Consider the following 27411-nt stretch of genomic DNA (forward strand, 5'->3'; position numbering starts at 1 on the left):
ATGGGCACAGTGTGCATTTCATCACTATAGATTGTTTCTGTTTGGAGAAATTCAAGGTGTTACAATTGCCCCCTGTTACAATTGCCCCCAGTCTCCCCTACAATTACTAGCATCTGTTCATCTTATTTCTTCATTAATTTTTTTCAAAACAAATGAACATATCGATAAATAAATATATATATTTTCTTCTTCCTTTAGAAAGGAACATTATAATTGTAATTTAAGTAACATCATTAAAGCCAGATCTGCTCTGCAGTTAGAAAATGTAGACCACCCAGCTGCTATCTGACATGTACAGTTTTTATTTTCAGTTCAAGTTTTGAATTTCAGTTGAGATGGTATTGATTCCAACAATGCAAGCAAACCAGTTAGATTACAAGGGATTTTCTGTTGCAAGATTGTACAACATGAAATAAACGACATAATCTGCTATTTATGAGTGAATTTTGAGATTGCTGACAAAATCCCTTGACTATTTAAAGATGGAGTTGACTTCCTCTCGCTGCTTGAATATATTTATGATTAACTACAACACTCCGCGAAGCACCTAATATGGAGCCTTCAGGGACACCGTCACTGATAAGACTACCTCTACCCGGGGATTTCTACAGTACATGGCTTTCCGAACACTCATTAACCCCCACCACCCTTGTACCCCAACCAAACACAGACACAATAACATTCCTGGCCCCTGAGATGCATATCCATATTTGGCAGAAAGGCTTCATTTATAAAGAGGACACATGGTCTGGACCACAATAGGCCACCATACTACTGCAAGGTAAGATGTGATGCTGGAGCTATAATCCTCCTTTTTGTGTGAAGAAGGTGAGTGCTAGAAAGGGTAAATATGGTTTAAAATGTGTGTTTTTGTTTCCACAGGACCATTACCTCCATCAGTCATCATAAAGGGGTTGGTGTGGTAAGGGCATTTTAACATCATGTCAGGGTGTTATTGATTCTGCATGAACCTTTGTTAAAATGTTTTATTTTAAATCAAGTCGTACTGTTTCAGAAATAATGCCTTAGAATCAATTGAATACACGGAAATGGGAAATTAAATAAAGTCATTCAAAATGAACAAAAGGAATTAAAAAAAATCTACATTTTATTAAATTCTATTCTGTTATTTCAGTGATGCCTGATATAACATGGAATAAATGGAAACATGCAACAAATAGCTTTTTCATATCTTTAAATAAAAAATAAATAAATAACGGAGATTGATTTCCTCTCCTTTCTCTAGACACAGTAAATCATGGGAGACGCTCATATGGCAGAGTTCGGGCCCGCAGCCCCTTACTTGAGGAAGTCAGACAGGGAGCGTCTGGAGGCCCAGACCCGTCCCTTCGACATGAAGAAGGAATGCTTTGTGCCTGACACCGAAGTGGAATTTGTGAAGGCTTCCATCACCAGCAGAGATGGTGACAAAGTCACCGCTGACACTGCGAATGGGAAGGTTAGTAAGCTGTGAGAGAGCTGCTCAACCAGGACAACTAGTGATGATAAGATTATATTTGAACAAAACATGACTTTACATGTAATATTACAACAATTATGCCAGAAACTACTGGATCTAAACACTTGTGTGTTACATTTACTGTAAAAAAAAGATATAATTGTGAAATCTAAATATCTAATATTCCTTTTTCATGTACTGTTGGTGAACAACTGTTTTAAAATGACTGACAAATAGTTCAACAGTACTTGCTTTTGTGACTCTGATCATTTCTTTTCACAGACTGTGACCGTGAAGGACTGTGATGTCCACCCTCAGAACCCGCCAAAGTTTGATAAAATTGAAGACATGGCGATGTTTACCTTCCTTCATGAGCCAGCTGTGCTGTTCAACCTCAAAGAGCGTTATGCAGCATGGATGATCTACGTGAGTTCACACATGCTGGATTTTTTTCTCCATTTCTTAACACTGTGGAATGAAACAACGTAGATATTCTGACCTGAACATTTATTATCTCTAATAAATCAAAATTCAATTGAATAGTCTATCAGCCAAACACCCAACAAGCATTTTTTTTAAACCATGTTTTTGATATTTGCCACGTTTTTGGTATTCTTAAGACTCATACAGAGAATTCAGAAAGTATTCAGACCCCTTCCCCTTTTCCACATTTTGTTACATTACAGCCTTATTCTAAAATGGATTACATTTTTACAAATTTGTCATCAATCTACACACAATACCCTATAAAAAAGAAAAAAAAAAACATTATTTACACAAGTATTCAGACCCTTTGCTATGAGACTTGAAATTGAGCTCAGGTGCATCCTGTTTCCATTGATCATCTTGGAGATGTTTCTACAACTTGATTGGAGTCCACCTGTGGTAAATTCAATTGATTGAATGGGAGAAACTCCATGCCATGCTTATAGCGTCATACCCAAGAAGACTCGAGGCTGTAATTGCTGCAAAAGGTTCTTCAACAAAGTACTGAGTAAAGGGTCTGAATACTTATGTAATGCTATATTTCTGTATTATTATTATTATTATATTTTTGACATTTCTAAAAACCTGTTTTTGCTTTGTCATTATGGGGTATTGTGTGTAGATTGGTGAGGGGGAAAAAAACGATTCAATACATTTTAGAATAAGGCTGTAACGTAACAAAATGTGGAAAAAGTCAATGGGTCTGAATACTTTCCGAATGCACTGTATACCCAACCGATCTTAGATTCAACTGTACAACAATCTGGTTAGGCCAAGAATTCACAATAATAAATGTAGGCCTAATATCATACTCTGTATTTGATCAAACTCTATTAAATATGTTCTTTCAGTTCTTCTATTTTGACTCCTTCCTGTTTCTACAGACCTACTCCGGGCTGTTCTGTGTCACTGTCAACCCCTACAAGTGGCTGCCAGTATATAACCAGGAGGTGGTCTCAGCCTACAGAGGCAAGAAGAGGAGTGAAGCTCCTCCTCACATCTTTTCTATCTCCGATAACGCCTATCAGTACATGCTGACAGGTAAACTCACTAAGATGACTTAGAGAATCTTATTCAACTTTCACCCAAAAGATATTCAAACATTACGGTACTAAAAATAGTGTATTCTTTCAACAAAAAAAATGTGACCATGTCCTTATATCTATTTCAGACAGGGAGAACCAATCCATTCTTATCACGTGAGTTTTCTCTCCTTTTCATCAAGCTGAATTTGTATATTTTATAGGTCTTACATTGCCTGGCAGTGACATCAAAGTGTTGCTACTGTATAGAAGCTTAATGTGGCTGTATGCTGTCATAAATGGATGGATTAATTGGAAAGTATTGCACTGACAAACCAATGACATGTAAATATTTGTGTTATTTTAACTACCTCAATTTGGACTGTTGTGTTGATACATCTGATTAACAGTGGATAAAGCATGCACTTTGAATTTAGTGACAGGCATCCTGTGATTCCTGATAAGAAGGAACTTAAAAAAACATTGAAGCCTGGTTGGGGGCTGAGGGCAAATTATTGTTGAACAGTCAGTACATGCCAGTATTGGTGGATAGAGGCAATATTAATGGTGATATGACAGGCCATGGCTTTTCACAAAAGCTGGTACGGTCTTACTTAGCTCACCAATTGAAAAGGACTTGGCTGAGATCAATGAGATTGAGCATCCACACTAAAATAAAAGCACATAGAGCTAACATTGTGTTTGCATTGGACTTCTTGCTCTTGTTTGATGTTGGGCGTCAGGAGTAAAGTGATATTATATCTTGAAAACTTGAATGTTGACATGCAACATTTGTGGGATTGTATCAAAAGTAGACTAATGAAGAATATACAATATTTTTTTCTTCGTATGGCTGGTTTTTAGGGGATGAGGGAATAGTGAGCTAATTTGTTGCACTTTAGGGTGTAGCTCTGCTGGCAGAGCATGGCTCAGCTGGTAGAGCATGGCTCAGCTGGTAGGGCATGGCTCAGTTGGTAGGGCATGGCTCAGCTGGTAGGGCATGGCTCAGCTGGTAGAGCATGGCTCAGCTGGTAGAGCATGGCTCAGCTGGTAGAGCATGGCTCAGCTGGTAGAGCATGGCTCAGCTGGTAGAGCATGGCTCAGCTGGTAGAGCATGGCTCAGTTGGTAGAGCATGGCTCAGTTGGTAGAGCATGGCTCAGTTGGTAGAGCATGGCTCAGCTGGTAGAGCATGGCTCAGCTGGTAGAGCATGGCTCAGCTGGTAGAGCATGGCTCAGCTGGTAGAGCATGGCTCAGCTGGTAGAGCATGCCGCTTGCAACACCTGGGTTGTGGCTTCGATTTCCAGGGGACTAGACTGAAAAAAGTATGAAAATGTATGCACTCACTGCTGTAAATCACTCTGGATAAGAGCGTCTGCTGAATGACTAAAATATAAATGTAAAATGTACAGCATTCTGATTGTTCTGGAATCTTTTTTAATCAGTCAGAAGACAGCCTTGAACCAAGTTATTAGTTTAATTTATTTCATGGTGCATCTATGTACAGTTCTAAAGCCTGGGCATTTGAGTGTGAATTTTGCATTTTGAGATACTTTCCATTTGTTTTGAGCCTATTTTACTGTTACATACTGTATTTGTATCCTCAGCGGAGAATCTGGTGCTGGGAAGACTGTCAACACCAAGAGAGTCATTCAATACTACGCCAGTATTGCAGCTGTAGGAGGAAAGAAGGACACAGCCTCTGAGAAAAAGGTTAGCTTGTTGAATAAACAGATAACATGTTCTCTAATGGCACTTTACCCTTCAATACTGTAATCAGAGCACTGCTCTGAATACTTCCAGGGGACTTTGGAGGATCAAATCATCCAGGCTAACCCAGCTCTGGAGGCATTTGGTAACGCCAAGACCATTAGAAATGACAACTCTTCAAGATTCGTAAGTTTCTGTCCACAGACCATTGTGATCACACTACCATTGAAAACATACAACATATGATACAATGCACATAATATACTCACTATGTATGTTAATTGTATGCCAAAATGAATGATTGGTTCTCTTTAACTTTTATTCAGGGCAAATTCATCCGAATTCATTTTGCTGCTAGTGGAAAGCTAGCCTCCGCAGACATTGAGACCTGTAAGGAATATTCAAATCAATTACCAACTATTCTCATATATACAATAATGTTAAACTGTTTCCTTCAATGAACTTTTCCGCCTTGCATTTTTACAGATCTGTTAGAGAAGTCCCGTGTGACTTTCCAGCTCAAGGCTGAGAGAGACTATCACATTTTCTACCAGATTCTGTCCCAAAGGAAACCAGAGTTGCTCGGTAAATAAAGAATACTGTCATCCACGTACTAACTAAAACATATCCTTGCTCGGACCTCACTGGATTTGACCGAATCTGACATTTCTGTTTGCTTTTCAGAGATGATGCTCATCACCAACAACCCCTATGACTACCAATTCATCTCCCAAGGAGAGACAACTGTAGCCTCCATCGACGATGGTGATGAGTTGTGTGCCACTGATGTGAGTAAATATCAATGGTTGGTTCATCTGGTGCCATATCTGTTTTAACTAGATTACCTTCATGTATTTATTGGTGCACTGGTAGCATACTATCTCTCTCTTTTTCTAATTTAGGAAGCTTTTGATGTCCTGGGCTTCACTCAGGAGGAGAAGAATGGCATATACAAGCTGACTGGTGCTATCATGCACTATGGCAACATGAAGTTCAAGCTGAAACAGCGCGAGGAGCAGGCAGAGGCTGATGGCACTGAGGGTGAGGGGGACTTCATTAAGAAAACGAACCTCGGTGTTGATGACACATCTTAAAGACAGTACGTTAACAAATATTCTAATGTATCATTTCATTTGATTTATCCTAAGATGCTGACAAAGTGTCATATCTGATGGGCCTGAACTCTGCTGACCTCATCAAGGGTCTCTGTCACCCAAGGGTCAAAGTAGGGAACGAGTGGGTCACCAAGGGGCAAACTGTCCAACAGGTGAGCCAGAAATAACGTATAACAAAGATCTGAAAACACGAAGAACTCAGAGCTCAATGTTAATCAGGCAAGGTTCATAACCATTACAATAATGTTTTTTTTCTTCTATTTCATTAAAGGTGAACTATTCCATTGGTGCACTGTCAAAGTCAGTGTATGAAAAGATGTTCCTCTGGATGGTGGTGAGAATCAACCAATCCTTGGACACCAAGCAGCCTCGCCAGTACTTCATTGGTGTATTGGACATCGCTGGGTTTGAGATCTTTGATGTGAGCTGAAGTGATAATCAATATGATACTTGAATCCCTTTTTTTTTACCTCAATCTATTAGTGCTACTTTACAAGTTGTAAAACTAAGTTCACCTTTCTGCTGCAGTACAACACCTTCGAGCAGCTCTGCATCAACTTCACCAATGAAAAGCTGCAACAGTTTTTCAACCACCACATGTTTGTGCTGGAGCAAGAGGAGTACAAGAAAGAGGGAATTGAGTGGGAGTTCATTGACTTTGGCATGGACTTGCAGGCTTGCATTGACCTTATTGAAAAGGTAAGGAATAGTTATGTTTTTCAATAAGACAAGTGCACCTACACACATCTAAATGTTATCAGGTCATCAGTCACACTGCTCATATTTGTCTTCCCCTCAGCCAATGGGTATCATGTCCATCCTTGAAGAGGAGTGCATGTTCCCCAAGGCCAGCGATGCTACCTTTAAATCCAAGCTTTACGACAACCATCTTGGAAAATCCAACAACTTCCAGAAGCCCAGGCTTATGAAAGGGAAACCAGAGGCTCATTTCTCCCTGATTCACTATGCTGGTACTGTGGACTACAATATTTTCAACTGGCTGGTAAAGAACAAGGATCCACTGAATGAGACTGTGGTCGGACTGTTCCAGAAGTCTAACCTCAAATTGTTGACCGTGCTCTTCCAGAATTATGCTGGAACAGATGCTGGTATGCATTTTTTTTAATATATATATAAACCAGTTCTGAAAGCACCTAGATCAGTCCTTTTCAATAGGCATTGTCCCAGTCAAATAAACCTAATAAGATAAAGTACTTTTTGAAGACGTTATTTTATATCCATTGTACTTCTCAGCTGATGATAGCAAGGCAAGTGGAAAGAAGAAGAAGGGATCATCCTTTCAGACTGTGTCTGCCTTGCACAGGGTGAGTATGAAAAACACATCAAACTGTGGTGTCTATTTATTCACATTTACAGTTCCATGCATGGCTTTATTGCTTCTACAGGAAAACCTGAACAAGCTGATGACCAACTTGAGGTCCACTCACCCTCACTTTGTGCGCTGCATCATCCCCAATGAGACCAAGACTCCTGGGGCCATGGAGAATCCTCTGGTCATGCACCAGCTGCGCTGTAACGGTGTGCTGGAAGGCATCAGGATCTGCAGAAAAGGCTTCCCCAATAGGGTCCTGTATGGAGACTTCAAGCAGAGGTATACAATACATAGGTTCAACTGAATTGGGAAACAGGTCCTCTTTTGTAATATGTATTATATTCAAGACTATGTAATACTTCAAATAGATACCGTATCCTGAATCCTGCTGCCATCCCCGAAGGACAGTTCATTGACAGCAAGAAAGGAGCTGAGAAATTACTTGGGTCTTTGGATATTGATCACACTCAATACAGATTTGGACACACTAAGGTATAACTTTTATAAGGATGATCATGCACAATATACATACAGTATATTCCGATGAATAAGCAAATGTACATATATTTTCCAATGGAATATTCCCTAAAGTGAAAGTGCCCAAATGTTATTCATTCGTTCAACAGTATGGGTTCATTCTGTATATAGGGAGGGGATTTAGATATGCTCTACTTGAAATCCTTTTAAGGTGTTCTTCAAGGCTGGTCTACTTGGTCAGCTGGAGGAGATGAGAGATGACCGTTTGTCCCTCATTATCACTGGAATCCAGTCCAGAGCACGCGGTCTGCTGGCTAGAGCTGAATTCCAGAAGATTGTTGAACGAAGGTAAGCATAAACAGTCACAAATGACTTCGATGTCTATATCGAATTCACATTGTAGTTCCATGCAATATCTGCTAAACTTTATTTGTAATTGTTCACAGAGATGCATTACTTGTGATCCAATGGAATGTACGTGCCTTCATGGGGGTCAAGAATTGGCCCTGGATGAAGCTATTCTTTAAGATCAAGCCTCTGCTGAAATCTGCTGAGTCTGAGAAGGAGATGGCCAACATGAAGGAAGAGTTCTTGAAGCTGAAAGAGGCTTATGCTAAGTCTGAGGCTCGCAGGAAGGAACTAGAGGAGAAAATGGTCTCTCTTCTCCAAGAGAAAAATGACTTACAGCTTTCAGTTCAGGCGGTGAGTTAAATATATCATCCCATAAATGAAGTAACATGCATCAGAATTGTGATCCTTGCAAAAATACTTGAAAATTGTCATTAAGCTAATGAAACCTTTCAACATAGGAGCAAGATAATCTTTGCGATGCTGAGGAAAGATGTGAACAACTGATCAAACACAAGATTCAGTTGGAAGCTAAATCCAAAGAGCTGACTGAGAGACTGGAGGATGAAGAGGAGATGAATGCAGAACTGACCGCCAAGAAGAGGAAACTGGAGGACGAGTGCTCTGAGATAAAGAAGGACATTGATGACCTGGAGCTCACTCTGGCTAAAGTGGAGAAGGAGAAGCACGCCACAGAGAACAAGGTCACTATCACCTCCATATTTATAAAACAAATACAAACTGTGTTTATGTTGTTGTTTGCTCAACCTTCACTTCCTATTCACAGGTGAAGAACCTGACTGAGGAAATGGCAGCTCTGGATGAAATCATTGCCAAGCTGACCAAGGAGAAGAAAGCTCTCCAGGAGGCTCATCAGCAAACACTGGACGACCTGCAGAGTGAGGAAGACAAAGTCAACACTCTAACAAAGGCAAAGGCTAAGCTGGAGCAACAAGTTGATGACGTAAGTGCTTGATGTTGTATTGCGAGCACTAAAGGATAGAAACACAGCATTCGTGTAGCCATCAGAAGTTGACTGGATAAAACAGTAGTGAGTTTTATGTTAATGTTCCCCAGCTTGAGGGTTCTCTGGAGCAAGAGAAGAAGGTCCGTATGGATCTTGAAAGAGCCAAGAGGAAGCTCGAGGGAGACTTGAAGTTGACCCAGGAAAGTCTAATGGACCTGGAGAATGATAAACAGCAACTAGAGGAACGTCTTAAGAAGTAAGTAAAAAAATAAAAAATTCCAGTTTATATCATTCATGCCTTTATTTGTTAATTTGCAACAAAAAAATGCCTTTCGGCCACAGGAAAGACTTTGAGGTCAGCCAGCTGAACAGTAAAATAGAAGATGAGCAAGCAGCTAACATTCAGCTGCAGAAGAAACTAAAGGAGCTTCAGGTAATGAATCATGTACAATTGAATGTGTAACCATGAAAATACACATTAGTTTGACTTAAGTCACCTCAAAAGAATCTTACAATCTTTCCCCCCCTCGCTAGGCTCGTATTGAGGAGCTGGAGGAAGAGCTCGAGGCAGAAAGAGCTGCCCGAGCCAAGGTGGAGAAGCAAAGAGCAGACTTGGCCAGAGAGCTGGAGGACATCAGTGAGAGGCTGGAGGAGGCTGGTGGAGCCACATCTGTCCAGATTGAGATGAACAAGAAGAGGGAGAATGAGTTCCTGAAGCTCCGCAGAGACCTTGAAGAGGCCACTCTGCAGCACGAGGCTACAGCTGCCACACTCAGGAAAAAACAAGCTGACAGTGTCGCTGACCTTGGGGAACAAATAGACAACTTGCAGAGAGTGAAGCAGAAACTGGAGAAGGAGAAGAGCGAGCTCAGGCTTGAACTTGATGATGTTGTCTCCAACATGGAACATATTGTGAAGTCCAAGGTATGGCCCCATTTCATTATCTGGTCTTTATGTTTCTCATCAAATGTGATGCATTAGGGATTATTTAAAAACTAAAAAACTCACATTTGTCTTTATATCATGCACTTTATTTCAGACCAATTTAGAGAAGGCATGCAGGACCTTGGAAGATCAGATGAGTGAATATCGGGCAAAGTATGAGGAGGGCATGCGCAGTATCAATGACTTCAGCATGTGTAAAGCTAGGCTGCAGACAGAGAATGGTAAGTTTGTTATCTCGTATGACAAATGATTGTCAATATTAGAAAACAATGCCTTCCTCCACACGGAGGAGGAACAAGGCGGTGGAATTGTTCATAACAATTTCATAATTTACTTCACTAGGGGAGCTTTCCAGGCAGCTTGAGGAGAAGGACTCCCTTGTATCTCAGCTAAGTAGAGGGAAGCTGTCCTACACTCAGCAGATTGAGGACCTCAAACGACAACTGGAGGAGGAAACAAAGGTGAGAGATAAATATGTTCACCCAAAGCTATATAATATACTGTATTCTATCACGTCATCCTTAGCTAATGATACAAAATGTGTGAAAATATTTGTGCTCCAGGCAAAGAATGCACTAGCCCATGCAGTGCAATCTGCTCGACATGATGGTGACCTGCTCCGAGAGCAGTATGAGGAGGAGCAGGAGGCCAAGGCTGAGCTGCAGCGTGGCATGTCCAAGGCTAACTCTGAGGTGGCTCAGTGGAGAACAAAGTACGAGACCGATGCCATTCAGAGGACTGAGGAGCTGGAGGAAGCCAAGTAAGAAATCATGGCAGTAATTTATTCACTCTTTTACTCAAATGTTCTCCAAAGAAAGACTCTGTTTCTCTTCTAGCAGATAGGCTTTCTGTTTGTGTTATGTTTCTTCTACAATGTAAGACGAACAAAAAGTTTGTCTGATAGCTGACCACGCAGCTATTAGTAGGGAGGTGAAGTATCCTCAAAGGTTAATTTACCTATGAAGCAAAACAAATGTCACTGCTGGCACTAAATATCTCCTGTTTATTATTCTTTAATCCAGGAAGAAACTGGCTCAGCGTCTGCAGGATGCTGAAGAAGCTGTGGAGGCAGTGAACGCCAAGTGTTCCTCCCTGGAGAAGACCAAACACAGACTGCAGAATGAGATTGAAGATCTCATGGTGGATGTGGAACGGTCTAATGCTGCTGCTGCTGCTCTGGACAAGAAACAAAGAAACTTTGACAAAGTAAACTCTTTAAGCCATAGATAAATATGCTAAATTAAATGTTCATGATCCTTTCTTTCAAATGACATTTTTGTTTGATTGCTTCCAACAGGTTCTGTCTGAGTGGAAGCAGAAGTATGAGGAGTCTCAGTGTGAGCTAGAGAGCTCACAGAAAGAGGCTAGGTCTCTGAGCACTGAACTCTTCAAGCTGAAGAACTCCTATGAGGAAACTTTGGATCAGCTCGAGACAATGAAGAGGGAGAACAAGAACCTCCAAGGTAAGCTGTCAAGCTATCAGTACAGGGAGGTATATATTTAATTAATGTCAACACAGCAATCTAAATTCCACTGTATGGCCTTAACCTCACAGAGGAGATTTCCGACCTTACTGAGCAACTTGGTGAAGGAGGAAAGAGCATCCACGAGCTGGAGAAAATAAGGAAACAGCTGGAACAGGAGAAAAGTGAGATCCAATCTGCTCTGGAGGAAGCTGAGGTAGGTTCCCTCTGTCCAGAATCATGTCATAATATATTATACATACTTATACTGTATGCCTTTATAATAAACCTGAACCATTATGATCTAACAGGCTTCTCTGGAACATGAGGAGGGTAAGATTCTGAGAGCCCAGCTAGAGTTTAATCAGGTAAAGGCTGATATTGAGCGCAAGCTGACTGAGAAGGACGAGGAGATGGAGCAGTCCAAGAGGAATCTGCAGAGGGCCATTGATACCCTGCAGAGCTCTCTTGAGGCAGAGTGCCGGAGCAGGACTGAGGCCCTCAGACTGAAAAAGAAAATGGAGGGAGACCTCAATGAGATGGAAATCCAGCTCAGCCAATCCAACAGGCAGGCATCAGAGGCCCAGAAACAGCTAAAGAGTGTTCATGCTCATCTGAAGGTAAATTATTGTTGGTCTATATCTGGATAGGAGTGTTGGCTAAATGTCTCAAATGTAAATGTAAATTTAATGAGCAATTGACTAATTCGTTATACAAATGTCTTCTCTTCTAGGATGCCCAACTCCAGTTAGATGACTCTCTTCGTTCCAATGATGATCTGAAGGAAAACATTGCCATTGTAGAGAGACGCAACAATCTGATGCAGGCAGAGCTGGAGGAGCTAAGAAGCTGTCTTGAACAGACTGAGAGAGGCCGCAAGCTAGCTGAGCAAGAGCTGCTGGACATCAGTGAGAGGGTGCAGTTGCTGCACTCACAGGTGTGAACATTGTTATTTAGGGTGCTTATTAATAGTATGCTACTGATGTATTGTACATTTCCTCTGGACTGTCCCAATGTTTAATAACAGTGGAAACGTATTCCATCTGTAGAACACCAGCCTGCTGAACCAAAAGAAGAAGCTGGAGAGCGACACAAACCAGCTTCAGACTGAGGTGGAGGAGGCAGTCCAGGAGTGCAGAAATGCTGAAGAAAAGGCCAAGAAGGCCATTACTGATGCTGCCATGATGGCAGAGGAGTTGAAGAAGGAGCAGGACACCAGTTCTCACCTGGAGCGAATGAAGAAGAACATGGAGCAGACCATCAAGGACCTGCAGCACCGCCTGGATGAGGCTGAACAAATCGCCATGAAGGGGGGCAAGAAGCAGGTTCAGAAGCTGGAGAACAGGGTGAGTGTATGCTTTTTACAGTAGATGCACATACTGTGCATTAGAGCCATATGCAAAACAGCAATAATGGTCCCTGTTACATAGCCTAGATGTTATTTTTATGTTATGACAGGTGAGGGAGCTGGAGAATGAGGTCGAGGGTGAGCAGAAGAAGGGTGCTGATGCAATCAAAGGAATTCGGAAATATGAGAGGCGTATCAAGGAACTCACCTACCAGGTGATCTTTTATTTATATTGTTGTTACCATGACAGGCATGCATAGATGTGTGCTTTACATCTACTGACTGCTATTCGCTATGGCTTCTGTCTTTACAGACTGATGAGGACCGCAAGAATATGACCCGCCTCCAAGACCTTGTGGATAAGCTGCAACTGAAAGTGAAAGCCTACAAGAGATCTGCCGAGGAAGCTGTAAGTGTGGACTTACCTATAATATTGGGGATCTTTTGCTTGTATGATAGTATCGGTCTCTGCTTTTGCTGTGATGCTTGTTGTGTTTCCATGTCATAGGAGGAGCAAGCCAACAACCATCTGGGCAAGTTCCGCAAAATACAACATGAGCTGGACGAGGCTGAGGAAAGGGCCGACATCGCTGAGTCTCAGGTCAACAAGCTGCGTGCCAAGAGCCGTGATGTTGGTTCCAAGGTTAGTGAGGCTAAGTTCGTTTTCTGATTCTTGAATATCTTAATTTTTGGTGTGCATAATATAATTATAAAAACAAGTGTTGTAATTCTAGTATTTCAATATCATAAAGCAAAAGTGGAAAAATGTTTTTTGTAAGTGACTATGTAAGCAGATTACATTAATACATACATTATTAAACATTAATACTGAAAAAGTCTAATTGGACCAACAACAAAAAATCAGACCAAACCTGCATTCAAATATATTTTATTATAACAGTATTATCATAGTGCATCAGACTTTGTCAAGATAAAGCCTGTATTTGTCATATAGTATTTGTATTCTGTATTTGTAACGCTTGTTCGTAATAAGACGTTTAAGGCGAAATGGTGGTCAGTTGGTTAGTCAAAGTGATTCGAAATGACACTGTTTACAGTATTCTGTTATGAGAGATGGTTCCCATCTTTAGGTCTAGGATAAGTCTACACCTTTATATTGTGTTACTTACCCTGTGAAATGTTACTACAACGTTTTAAAATTACATAGCCATCCAGTCTAACAGTTACAGTAAGTTATGTCCCTTGACACGTGGGATTGGTTTAACCATAAATGATTGGTTAGTGATTGGATTAAGGAGGTAATGAGGATGTAGCTGAAGGCTCATCAACTGTTACACTTATGTGAAGTGACAAAATATAACAATCGGGGTAATTTATCAGTGTTTTAAAATGTATTAAGTGACCTAGGACCTTACGTTGAATAATCCAGGACTTCAGATTTAGGACACATTTTCATCACTTTACATTTAATTGAACCTGCAATTGTATTATCACGGTTGTGAAATGAAAACACAGAATAGTTTTGGCCACTGTAAAAACCCACTATTACCATCTACTAGGTAGACTCCCTTCACAAGTAGATACTTTTCGTTTTCAGAAAGAGCAGTAGTTTGAAAAGAAAGACACTATTATATTGCTATGGCAGGTTTGATTGAATACAGTCTAGATTTCCACTGTATCTATTGGCCAGTGCTTACCAATATCTTCTGATCTGTCTCTCTCTATTCCCTAATTCTTTATCATCACAGAAAGGGCACGATGAAGAGTGAAGCTCTCATATGGACCTCTGAAACCTTCTGCTGTGGTGAAGTCTATCCAAAGCCCTAAGTAACTCTGTAGAATAAAGTCAAATCGCAATCAGATTCACATCTACTGACTGTGTCTTTATTCATAGTATGTGAGTGATAGTCTCACTCCTCTCAAATAATTGTTGCTGTCATTAATGGTCATCAAAGCTTGGCAATCTGATTATCGGCATATACTGATCTGTCATCATATTGATCTTCACTTGGTTAAATGTAGAACATTTTAACAAGGAGACTACCAATATCAACAGTTTACAAAAAAAAATATTGTCAATGCATTTGTCAGTGCATTCGAAAAGTACTCAGATATTTTAGCAAATAGTATTAAAAATAAAAAACGTAAATATCACATTTACATAAGTATTCAGACCCTTTACTCAGTACTGTGTTGAAGCACCTTTGGCAGCGATTACAGCCTCAAGTCTTCTTGGGTATGACACTACAATCTTGGCACACCTGTACTTGGGGAGGTGCTCCCACTCTTCTCTGCAGATCCTCTCAAGCTCTGTCAGGTTGGATGGGGAGTGTCGCAGCACAGCTATTTTCAGATCTCTCCAGAGATGTTCGATCGGGCTCTGGCTGGACCACTCAAGGACATTCAGAGACTTGTCCCGAAGTCACTCTTGCGTTGTCTTGGCTATGTGCTTAGGGTCATTGTCCTGTTGGAAGGTGGACCTTCGCCCCGGTCTGAGGTCCTGAACGCTCTGGAGCAGGTTTTCATCAATGATTCCTCTGTACTCTGCTCCATTCATCTTTCCCTCGATCCTGACTAGTCTCCCAGTCCCTGCCACTGAAAAATAACCCCACAGCATGATGCTGCCACCACCATGCTTCAATGTAGGGATGGTGCAAGGTTTCCTCAAGATGTGATGCTTGGCATTCAGGCCAAAGAGTTCAATCTTTGTTTCATCAGACCAGAGAATCTTGTTTCTCATGGTCAGAGTCCGTTAGGTGCCTTTTGGCAAACTCCAAGCCGGCTGTCATGTGCCTTTTACTGAGGAGTGGCTACCGTCTGGCTACTCTACCATAAAAGCCTGATTGGTGGAGTGCTGCAGAGATGGTTGTCCTTCTGGAAATGTTCTCCCATCTCCACAGAGGAACTCTGGAGCTTTGTCAGAGTGACCAGAGTGACCATCTCCCTGACCAAGGCCCTTCTCCCTCGAATGCTCAGTTTGGCCGGGCGCCCAGCTCGAGGAAGAGTCTTGGTGGTTCCAAACTTCTTCCATTTAACAATGATGGAGGCCACTGTGTTCTTGGTGACCTTCAATGCTGCAGAAATGTTTTGTACCATTCCCCAGATCTGTGTCTCGACACAATCCTCTCTCGGAGTTCTACCGACAATTCCTTTGACCTCATGGCTTTGGTTTTTGCTCTGACATGCACTGTCAACTATGGGACCTTATATAGATAGGTGTGTGCCCTTCCAAATCATGTCCAATCAATTGAATTTACCACAGGTGGACTCCAATCAAGTTGTAGAAACATCTCAAGAATGATCAATGGAAACAGGATGCACCTATTTAATCGATTTCACAATAAGGCTGTAACAACAAATGTGGAAAAAAGTCAAGGGGTCTGAATACTTTCCGAATGTACTGTATCTACTCTTCTGTTACCTTACCTGCTATTGTCTGCAGGAGCACGGTCCTGAAGCTGTTTCTCTCACCTTACACTTCTCACCTCTCACCTTCCAGGTCGCAATTGTAAATGAGAACTTGTTCTCAACTTGCCTACCTGGTTAAATAAAGGTGAAATAAAATAAAATAAACACTGGCTAACTCCTGTGGTGTCAGATGTCAGAGCTCTCAGACGGTCCACATGACCTCACTGCAGTATATAGAGAAAGAGAATTTAAGAATAACTACACTACCATTCAAAAGTTTGGGGTCACTTAGAAATGTCCTTATTTTTTAAAGAAAAGCGTGTTTTTTGTCCATTAAAATAACATCAAATTGATCAGAAATACAGTGTAGACATTGTTAATGTTGTGAATGACTACTGTAGCTGGAAACTGCAGATTTTTTATGGAATATCTACATAGGCAAACAGAGGCCTATTATCAGCAACCATCACTCCTGTGTTCCAATGGCACTTTGTGTTAGCTAATCCAAGTTAATCATTTTAAAAGGCTAATTGATCATTAGAAAACCCTTTTGCAATTATGTTAGCACAGCTGAAAACTGTTGTTCTGATTAAAGAAGCAATAAAACTGGCCTTCTTTAGACTAGTTGAGTGTCTGGAGCATCAGCATTTGTGTGTTCGATTACAGGCCAGAAACATAGGACTTTCTTCTGAAACTAGTCAGTCTATTCTTGTTCTGAGAAATGAAGGCTATTCCATGTGAGAAATTCCCAAGGAACTGAAGATCTTGTACAACGCTGTGTACTACTCCCTTCACAGAACAGTGCAAACTGGCCCTAACCAGAATAGAAAGAGGAGTGGGAGGCCAGTGCACAACTGAGCAAGAGGACAAGTACATTAGTGTCTAGTTTGAGAAACACACGCCTCACAAGTCCTCAACTGGCAGCTTCATTAAATAGTACCCGCAAAACACCAGTCTCAACGTCAACAGCGACTCCGGGATGCTTGCATGGAATGGCCTTCACGTTTGTAAGGGAATGTTGATCAGATACATTTTCCCAAGTATAAATCTAAAGCATATTCTGCTTATCACATTTATGACAGCAGAACTCTGCCTGATGCCATCATAACATGGAAATACACAATCTCTAAACAGACAATGCATGGTAATTTATGGTATTGTTCAAGTGTGCCAATGAACTAATAATAGGACCCTCTGTGTTAAAGACCCAAGGCCAATGGAGTCGGGTTGCAGCAACTGATGAAGGCATTTTAGTGTTAGGCTACCAAATAACTGCTCAGAGGAGGGATATGGACAGCTGGGAATGAGTTGGCTTAAAGTGTCATTGAGTAGCCATGGAATGTTCATCCCCTCAACAGAGCTCAGTGAAGGACCTTTGTTGGTGCAAAGGTTGAATGTTTAAATGTAGAATAACTTGAATAACATAGGGTCACAGGAGTTAACGAGTTCATTAAAAAAAAGAGTAAACAGCTTCAGAGATCAAACTGTAGCTAGTAAACCTAACATCTGTTTTATGAACAAGATGCCCCCTATCATTCATATGTTCCTGAACATACATGACTTGCTGCACTGTGACTGAATACAAGTGCCCTAAAATGCTCATATTGGCAAGAGGATGGCCATGCCACAGCCACAAATACAGACAGAATAGCAAAGAATGGCCTAATCATTGTTGAAACAAACATTACTTACTACATAGCTAGCTGGATCTGGTTTCTTAGGTTTCAGGATGGATCATGTGGCAGCAAAGTTGAACCTATAGGTCAAAAATGTAGGTATTGCTTTATGATAATAATTTAATATATGATCACAAGCAGGTTCTCTAGAGGCGGTCCCTGAACACAATTTCTTCCAGTAACTAGCTAGCTATCAAATATATAACCCAGACACTGCAGTCTCACTAGCTGACGAAACTCAACTCCACGATTTAAGATGGAGTTGAGTGGCGACTCGTGTGGACGGATAGTACCCCCGACATCACATAAAATGAAGTTTTTCTAAAACACTGCGGATTTCAGTATCAAAATAATTGCCCAAATTTACACATGACATGGTCCTTTTTTAGATTTTACTTCACCCAGTTGGACTAGCTAGCTAGTCTCAATAAATAGCTACTACAGCAGTTCTATTATGTTTTAAGCTTGTTCCGCCCAAAGAAAACTACAACGCAAACTTGCTCAAGTGGCTAACTAAGTTAGATTTTTTTTTAATCTGACTCAGAGATCTCAGTTTGTATTTTTCCTGGTTTTAGATTATTATTATTTTTCACTCTCAATATGACAATTGTTCATAGAGAAACAATGACATTGTATGTTCTGAGTCCATGTTAATGCTTAAATCACATCAGAAGACCATTTTTTAAAGTTCTGGACATAAACGTACACATTTACATTTTTTTGTCTAATTCCCCCTTAATAGTGCGTCTGTTGTCTATCAACAATGACAAGACACCTGGGTCTGACAACTTGGATGGAAAATGACTGAGGATGATAGCAGACGATATTGCTACTCATATTTGCCATCTCTTCAATCTAAGTTTCTGGAAAAGTGTGTGCCCTCAAGCCTGGAAGGAAGCAAAAGTAATTTGGCTACCCAAGAATAGTAAAGCACCCTTTATTGGCTCAAATAGCCAACCAATCAGCCTGTTACCAACCCTTAGTAAACTTTTGGAAAAAATTGTGTTTGACCAGATACATTGCTATTTTACAGTAAATACATTTACAACAGACTTTCAGCACGCTTATAGGGAAGGGTAGCACTTACACAAATGACTGATGATTGGCTGAGATAAATTGATAATAAAACGTGGGAGCTGTTTTGTAGACTTCAGTGCGGCTTTTGACATTATTGATCATAGTCAGCAGGCTTTTGTTGACAATTACATGAAGTTGATGCAAAGAGTCTATATTTGCAGTGTTGACCCTTCTTTTTTAAGACCTCTGCAATCCGCATTGGTATGCTGTCAATTAACTTCTGGGCCACATCCTGACTGATGGCAGCCCATTCTTGCATGATCAAGGTGCTCCATCATGCTGGAAAAGGCATTGTTTGTCACCAAACTGTTCCTGGATGGTTGGGAGAAGTTGCTCTCGGAGGATGTGTTGGTACCATTCTTCATTAATGGCTGTGTTCTTAGGCAAAACTGTGAGTGAGCCCACTCCCTTGGCTGAGAAGCAACCCCACACATGAATGGTCTCAGGATGCTTTACTGTTGGCATGACACCGGACTGATGGTAGCGCTCACCTTTTCTTCTCCGTACAAGCTTTTTCCGGATGCCCCAAACAATCGGAAAGGGGATTCATCAGAGAAAAGGACCTTAACCCCAGTGCTCAGCAGTCCAATCCCTGTACCTTTTGCAGAATATCAGTCTGTCCCTGATGTTTTTCCTGGAGAGAAGTCTTTGCTGCCCTTCTTGACACCAGGCCATCCTCCAAAAGTCTTCACCTCACTGTGCGTGCAGATGCACTCACACCTGCCTACAGATCCACTCACACCTGCCTGCTGCCATTCCTGAGCAAGCTCTGTACTGGTGGTGCCCCGATCCCGCAGCTGAATCAACTTTAGGAGACGGTCCTGGCGGTTGCTGGACTTTCTTGGGTGCCCTGAAGCGTTCTTCACAACAATTGAACCGCTCTCCTTGAAGTTCTTGATGATCTACAGCACACTATCCAGGTGTACGTGTGTGTACAGTCGTGGCCAAAAGTTTTGAGAATGACACAAATATGAATTACCACAAAGTTTGCTGCTTCAATGTCTTCAGATATTTTTGTCAGATGTTACTATGGAATACTGAAGAATAATTACAAGCATTTGTAAGTGGTGTGCTTTTCTGCAGGAAGGTCTGGTGCACTTCACAAAATAGAAGGCATCATGAGGTAGGAAAATGATGTGGATATATTGAAGCAACATCTCAAGACATCAGTCAGGAAGTTAAAGCTTGGTCGCAAATGGGTCTTCCAAATTGACAAGCATACAAGCATACTTCCAAAATTTAGGAAAAATGGCTAAGGACAACAAAGTCAAGGTATTGGAGTGGCCATCACAAAGCCCTAACCTCAATCCCATGGACAAATTGTGGGAAGAACTGAAAAAGAGTGTGCGAGCAAGGAGGCCTACAAACCTAACTCAGTTACACCAGCTCTGTCAGGAGGAATAGGCCAAAATTCACCCAATTTATTGTGGGAAGCTTGTGGAAGGCTACCCGAAACGTTTGACCCAAGTTAAACAATTTAAAGGGAAAGCTACCAAATACTAATTGAGTGTATGCAAACATCTGACCCACTGGGAATGTGATGAAAGAAAGAAATCATTCTCTCTACTATTATTCTGACATTTCACATTCTTAAAATAAAGTGGTGATCCTATCTGACCTAAAACAGGGAATTATAACTAGGATTAAGTGTTGGGATTTGTGAAAAACTGAGTTTAAATGTACTTGGCGAAGGTGTATGTAAACTTCCGACTTCAACTGTGAGTATTTTCACAAAGTAAACAACTGTAGTATATGCCCTTTCAAAGGTTTTAATGAGCAATTATTCAAAGCTGGATTACATACCTGCTGGTGCCTGCCTACACTGCTGGACCATAGAGACAGTGGAGGCATTCAGAGATACTGGCCAATGGGTGACAAACTATTGGTGGGAAGCATCTTGAGCATTTTCAAATTGATCCTGTGTGAGACAAACAGAGCCACCAGATCAAAAGCATCAACGTAATGTGAAATGAAACAACATTTATACGTTCCACTCTTCAATTCTTCTGCAAGCTATGTTTTCTCTCTGTCAGCTTCAGAGGATCATCAGTGGTGAGAGAGCTCATCTGTAGCCTACTGGAGTCTGATAGGAAGACGACCACCGAAGAGACCATCTGTAGCCTACTGGAGTCTGATATGAAGACGACCACCAAAGAGACCATCTGTAGCCTACTGGAGTCTGATAGGAAGACGACCACCGAAGAGCCCATCTGTTGCCTACTGGAGTCTGATAGGAAGACGACCACTGAAGAGACCTTCCAGCAGAGCCACCAATGACTGATCCAATGTTAGTCAGGAGGAGAAAGAGGAAGGTGGGCAGTCCTTCTCTAAAAAGTGACCGTTATGCCACGTTGCCACCACATAAGAACAAACACCCCTAACAATAGTCCTCTCTGAAACCCAAGCCGTGTCAGTTTGCACACTCAAGTAGGACAGGTACCACACATCCCTGATGGCTTGGTTGGGGGACTTTCAAGGACATGACAGTAAAGAGTGGGACACGGAGGGACGGACAGCAGGTGTTTATTTAGTCTAGAGACGGGAGATGTGTGAACTCTAATAATATAGTTTGAAAAGACAGAGGGTGGTTAAGTTACAGTCAACGTTGTAGGGAGACATGATTTCTCATTGGGTCACCTGTTACTATTGGTTGACACTTATTGTGCATCTAAAGCTGTCCTTCTCAATCAGTGAAAGGCAGACAGGAGGAATTTCACAGGTTTATCTTTATCCTCAGGACTATAACTATTCATGTCAACAAGACCTGGCAATACAGGGTATTAGGCTATACAGCTCTCTAGTGGCTGGCACAATAGGTTATAATGGAGAGGCTGACTTTGAGTCTCCTTCGTCTGGCTGTCTGCCAAGATGCATTGTCCCTCTACATAAGTGTCGTTAACTTCTCTCTCTATACAGTATTAAACGCAAAGTTGGCTAGCCACTACCATTCAATTGTGCACCGTGCTGATACTTCATGTGCACTATACTCTGTGTTCTTGTCTTAAAAAAAAGTCCCCCCCTCCCCAACGCAAAAACTATTTTCACGAACCTCCCATTGTACTGTGAAAAAAATTGCATATCCTCCCCCCTCATACAATTAATTCAAAATAATGTTAACGACCACAAATATCAATAAATCTAGCGACCCTGTGTTTATAAACGTGGATATCGACTTTGACACGTCAGCATGCTTTTGTGGCACAGTCAATGCCACACAGGGCTATGGGCCAGAAGGTTGAGGTTTCGCCGACCACCACGGACGGACAAGCTCACATTCCCTGCCTGTTTCACTAGGCCTACACTACGATCAGAACCGGCTGCAGACAATGATCAGCTACTGTAGGTTGAAATTAGATTTTGGATTTTTATAATCATATAAAATATATGCAATGGATTTTCCACCAACAGATTTCTATGCCAATGCACCACACAACCAATAAACAAAACATACCGACTTTGGGCACATTAATATCATGGTTTGCATTTTCAACACCACAATAAATAGACTCTGTCAATCTCTACAAACAGAAACTACATCCCTCTTTACCTTGTAGGCCTACGCAGTATCGAAGGCTTGGCTTGACGATCTCCGAATGTCATTAAATGGTCATTTTGGTGTTTTGTAACAGATGTCTCTTTCCATTCATCAAATGCCCCCTACACAGTTTGGATTGATTGATTTGTCAAATGGCAGCCAAGCACCGATCATCATGTAGAAGTAGGAATACCATGACTTCTGCAGAGGCCGTATCACCGTAAATGCTGCACGGCCAATGCAGACATCGGATTGACCATGCTGCGCCTTTTAGGTTCTAGGTGCGGGAGGAATAGCCGGTTGGATTGGAGAGGAGGTGACGCGCGTGGCCATATTATTGTAGGACGACTTGGGAGGACGGTGATCCCCAACAGACAGCTCATCCCAGAAAAATATTCAATAAAATATAAGTAAAAATACAGTCAGACTGGCCTGATACCCTGCCTTTCTAGATCTTATAAACTGTAGAGAGTAGACCCAACTGATACAAATGGAATTAAATATCAAAATCACAGGGCTTTTGTACTCACTTGAAAACAACAATGCAATTGCACCTCAATTTCGAGTCTCATAGCAAAGGGTCTGAATACTTACGTAAATAAGGTATTTCTAAAAAAAACTGTTTTCTCTTTGTCATTAGGGGGTATTGTGTGTTGATTAATCATTTTTAGAATAAGGCTATAACGTAACAAAATGTGGAAAAAGGGAAGCGGTCTGAATACTTTCCGAATGCACAGGTATGCATAGGTAAACCTGCAAAAGAGCGAATGCAAACCAGGAAAAAAAGCACAACACTCCCATGTGACAAATTAAAAAACACACAACCCTCCTGAAAGCAAAAAGTTCAGTTAGACAACCCTCCCCTATTTTGGTCCCCTCCAGTAAATGTCGAACTGTCCCTAAGATAGTTATTTATGGAAAAAATGACAAAGTATGCACAAAAGAGAATTAATTAGAAGAATAGGAAACATAAAGTCATAAATGTTTTGCTTGTCTTTTATTTCATGATTAATATTCACATCACTAGTTAACAATGAATCACAATGAACATCTCTTTCATACCAAATTACATTACTCAAATCGAAAGGGAAACAATTAACTCCTCCTATCTATGACAGATGTTTACAATCCATTGCCTTCTGCATGCTCTTATGGTGTGCACTATGGAGAATAATACACACTGTAGGTGTGCTCTAAGAAGAAGCACAGCTATGGGCTCCTTGATGCTTTACAGAAGCACACTACATAACACATGCCAAAAGACAGTTACTGTTAGTCTCACAAGGGGTGGGGGGGTGGGGGGTGTGTCTGGACGACATTCAAGGGCTGTGTGTGTCAGGTGTCGCATGTGGGAGCTTGACCTTCAACCTATCCTCACAATATCTGGTTCATGATTACAGTTGAGCACTCGATAAGCTCACCAGCGACACAAAACACTTGGAAGAATATGCATTCAATCGGATGATTCTTTGTTTGTGGTAGATTCTCTACATATAGTAAGTCTACGTGTAAGAGGCAGATAAAAGTGTTCATTTATTCAAGCAAATATCAGTTTATCCACTATAGAGTTGGAGTGGGTAAAAGCACACCTAGACCATCCATTGAGAAGTTAACCATCGCTGAATGCTTAAGCTATTCACAGTCTGCTGCAGTCCCCATACTGGACTCGACACACACTTCCTACTGTCAGTCAAATTTATATTGAGTATAAGTGTCTTATTGTGATTTTTTTTTTACAACAAAACAAAAGGTTAATACATATTATATTCATATCTTGCATCTTTAATATATTAAATTGTAAAAACATTCTTGTACTTCAGCCCTTTCTGAAAAAAGGCAGACTCCAGAAAGAAAACACTCTCCGGAAATGGGTTCATGAACGTGAAAGACATTTCTCAACATCCATAAAGACCCTAACATCAATACCTTGTTCTCCTGTGGTGATGAAAACATGTGGATGTCTATATACAAACGAATGTGTGAAGACTGATGGAAGGGTGGTGGTGCAAGTTAGCATTTAAGCGTTGGAAAGGTGAGTGTTCATAAACGTGATGCCTAACAGGCACAAGGAGAACAGACTGAGCGTGAGTGACCACTGTACCCAAAGCATGACACCAAAGTCCACTAACGTGACCAGTGAGCAAGGTTACCACCAAGGAGACTAAAAGACAAATCTGTTCATCCAATCATGGCAACAGTTCACTCAAACATACTGTAGAGCTCAAACATGAAATGTACATGCCACTGTGCATTCAAAGTGCTTTCATCTGCTTTCATCAGTGTAAGGCTTAGTCTTCAGGAATAATTAATTTCATTACACATTTTTTGAACTAACCATGGGAATGTTGGGGGAAAGAATACCTTAAAAATATCATAAGGTGCTTTTGCTTTTCTTTCTCGATAATTTGATCACTTGCTCTTTGATTCTCTCGGCCATTGACGATCACTATTATTTCCTCCACCGCAGTGCACACACTCAAATAGATTCCGATTACACCCTACCGACAGTACAACAAATAAATCAAAGTAAAAGTGTTTTAGGGTGGGGGACACAAATGTACTTTTTTTGGGGAACTGTACACCTGTTACAGTTCAGCCTTGAGAATCTACAAGGCACAATTACACATTGAAATCTGTGGCCATTATCCCTCTTGTTGGAGTAGTGTGATGGATATCTCCAAAAGGAACGGCAATTCTCATGCTCTAAGAGCCAAACTAGCAGTATTTTAAAGGCCACCCGGGTGTCCTTGATCTTGATCCGGCAACGTACCACAAATCCGACAGACTCCACAGACGTCTAAATGTTGATCACAAAATGAGACCATCCCAAAGCTCGTTCAACTACTATACACACACACACACACACACCGGATCCTAATTCATAGTCATGTATTGCTATACAATTCCATCCGCCAACCTCTTCACAAAACCGATAGCAAGTTAAACAGAGTAATTAGCTTATATATATATTGCTATATATATTTGCTTGGTTAAGCAATTGTGCCCTATTGTTACACAATAATGTCACTATTCACAGTGGAACCAGTAGCATAAGCAGCCATTCAAATCAATTCATATTTAACAGTAGATTAGTTGAGAATAATTCAAATGTACAATTGTTACATTGGAGATCAATGATCATCTTTGTCCTTCAAAAACTCCTCTTGATATTGACTTAAAATTGTATTTGGATTTTTACGCTAATATTGTTAACTCTATCTAAATCTTGCTTTCCTTCAACATGGCTCTCTATTCGTCTTCCCTGTCCCAACGATTGGGCCAACACTACAGAGACTTGATCGTCATTGGAGTATCTCCACTCTCCTGGTGCAATCATAGGCCTTTCCTCACTTTGTTTGCTGCCTCCTGCTTACTATTCTGTCCTGCCTCAGGCATCCAGTCTCTGTGCACAGACCCTCAGAGGGTTTTTCTCGCTCGCTCTCTTGACTGTAACGTACTGTAGTTTACATGTGCGAGTACGGGTGTGTAAGAGCTAGTTGTATCCTCAGGCAAAGACCACTCACTGTATTGCTTTCAGAGAGATGTAACAGTAAAAGGAAAAAGGGTATATCGATGATTAAACAACAGAACAACACATCAGCTCATTGTCACAATAATTTACGAAAACACAATACAGAGGTTTTTTTAAAAGAGAGATGTTAAATATCCTACTGTTTGTAACAGCCTACTAGTTTCTTATTGTTGAGAGGGTTGTGTGTGTGGAGGGGGGGGGGGGGGGGGGGGTCACATGTTTACAGAAGGTTATCTAGACATACTGAATTGGTTAAGTGAGGGGGTGGCATATTAGCCGCTGTTCATTGGGATGACATGACAGTCCCACATGCTCACAATAAGGGGTGCTTCACTAATCATCAAATTGTACTGCATAAGTGAAATCTGGGGTCCTTACAGTACAGGGGAGGCTATGCTCATCCAGAGGGTTAGATATGGTAAGGAAGGTTTTACATCTAGGGTTAGGCCTGTCACATACATAGCAGTGGCTCATTGTGATAGTCTATGACAAAAAAGTCATACTAATATACAGTGCGACACTGTAGGTGTTTGTGATTTTGATCAAGACTGCACTACTATACGTATAAGAACAGTGCTTATAGGCTGGAACAAAAGAAGCAGGCGCTGACATAACTACAACAGAACACTGAGGGTCTAGATTCTAGAAGGTTCACTCTGAGGTCAAACTACTCCCCTTATATTACAGCAAGACAAAACTCCACTGTACAGAAATACCTTGCTCTATCTGTCTGAACTCTGGTCTCTATACTTTAAAACGGGCTCTTCTGAGACCACTAAGACAGATATTCAACGAGGGTAGAGAGTAGTGATGCGATACTGTATTGTGAGGTAAAAGGAGTAAGTTGGAATGTGCTAAAGAAGTCCTTGTCCTGCTAGCATTCAGTATTTTTCCCCCTGCCCCAAGGCTGGGTGACGAGGGGTTGGGTCGGAGCTGGAGGGTGTGGAGGAGGAAGCTGGCGGACCCCAGAGAAACACAGAGAGAGGTGCTGCGATGGGGGTGAGGGGGGGCCAATCGGGGTGGGCCAAGAGATAAGGTCGGCGCCGTTTGGTGGTGCGAGCCCGTGCGTTCTCGCGAAAGCTCAGCTTATAAGACTCAATCTGCAGGCAGATACAGACACAATGGAGAAAGATGGAGGGATAGGGGAGAAAATTAAGACGAGAAAGTGTAGAGGGGAGAGTAAACTGGTTAGACTTATGGCATAAAATAACGTACAAATGTTTTTGTGCAGAATTTCTCATTTGTAGCAAGAAAGCTAAAAAGGAGCCTACTTATCTCTCATCTGAGCACTCGGCAACGGAGGCCATCTCAATATTAAAGCTCTGAGAGTGCATGACAGTGAAAGTGCTTTTTGGAGCAAGGGGCACCTACTTGTCTCAGGGATGCGTTTGTTCATGCCCATCGGGTCACCCCCAAAGGGATTAGGAGGAGGCGTCGCCTTATTCCCGTTCTCCTTAGCCATGCTTCCTGCGCCTGTAGCTGGAGCTCCACCAGGGGGAGATGTTTTCCCTGCAGCTTTCTCCAGCATTCCCACAGCCTGGAAACACACC

The 27411-nt window shown here is 41.4% G+C and overlaps 2 protein-coding genes across 11 annotated transcripts in view; one reads left to right on the plus strand and one right to left on the minus strand.

Moving 5' to 3' along the window:
- Nucleotides 1–670: 670 nt before the first annotated feature.
- LOC100136150 (myosin-6) lies at nucleotides 671–14495 on the plus strand. Its single transcript, XM_021589358.2, has 39 exons — nucleotides 671–781; nucleotides 883–922; nucleotides 1247–1459; nucleotides 1742–1885; nucleotides 2830–2986; nucleotides 3117–3144; nucleotides 4574–4679; nucleotides 4770–4862; nucleotides 5003–5066; nucleotides 5163–5261; nucleotides 5361–5464; nucleotides 5579–5717; nucleotides 5825–5943; nucleotides 6063–6212; nucleotides 6320–6490; nucleotides 6591–6900; nucleotides 7046–7116; nucleotides 7198–7403; nucleotides 7493–7616; nucleotides 7813–7949; nucleotides 8048–8303; nucleotides 8411–8653; nucleotides 8737–8913; nucleotides 9027–9172; nucleotides 9259–9349; nucleotides 9451–9840; nucleotides 9956–10082; nucleotides 10204–10322; nucleotides 10425–10621; nucleotides 10884–11067; nucleotides 11159–11324; nucleotides 11417–11541; nucleotides 11636–11944; nucleotides 12058–12261; nucleotides 12374–12670; nucleotides 12783–12887; nucleotides 12986–13081; nucleotides 13181–13315; nucleotides 14382–14495. The coding sequence occupies exons 3-39, from the start codon at nucleotides 1259–1261 to the stop codon at nucleotides 14400–14402; spliced, it is 5811 nt and encodes a 1936-aa protein (XP_021445033.1). The 5' UTR covers nucleotides 671–781; nucleotides 883–922; nucleotides 1247–1258; the 3' UTR covers nucleotides 14403–14495.
- An 8816-nt stretch (nucleotides 14496–23311) lies between these two features.
- LOC110508665 (microtubule-associated protein 4) overlaps nucleotides 23312–27411 on the minus strand; it is a 52510-nt gene continuing 48410 nt past the window's right edge. For all 10 annotated transcript variants that reach the window (XM_036967039.1, XM_021589362.2, XM_036967043.1 and 7 more), the window contains 2 exons: nucleotides 27233–27398; nucleotides 23312–26961 (listed from right to left, as the gene is read on the minus strand). In XM_036967039.1, coding sequence (XP_036822934.1) covers nucleotides 26957–26961; nucleotides 27233–27398 — 171 coding nt within the window. In that variant the 3' untranslated portion in view covers nucleotides 23312–26956. The remainder of the gene's footprint in view (nucleotides 26962–27232; nucleotides 27399–27411) is intronic.

The sequence above is a fragment of the Oncorhynchus mykiss genome, chromosome 28 (genome assembly GCF_013265735.2).
Source record: "Oncorhynchus mykiss isolate Arlee chromosome 28, USDA_OmykA_1.1, whole genome shotgun sequence".
Lineage (NCBI taxonomy): Eukaryota > Metazoa > Chordata > Actinopteri > Salmoniformes > Salmonidae > Oncorhynchus > Oncorhynchus mykiss.

Coding starts and splice junctions, on each gene's coding strand:
- LOC100136150 (XM_021589358.2), top strand. CDS start 1,259: ATGGGAGACGCTCATATGGCAGAGTTCGGGCCCGCAGCCCCTTACTTG. Junction 2,987..3,116: donor CTATCAGTACATGCTGACAG/GTAAACTCACTA, acceptor TATCTATTTCAG/ACAGGGAGAACCAATCCATT. Junction 4,680..4,769: donor ACACAGCCTCTGAGAAAAAG/GTTAGCTTGTTG, acceptor GAATACTTCCAG/GGGACTTTGGAGGATCAAAT.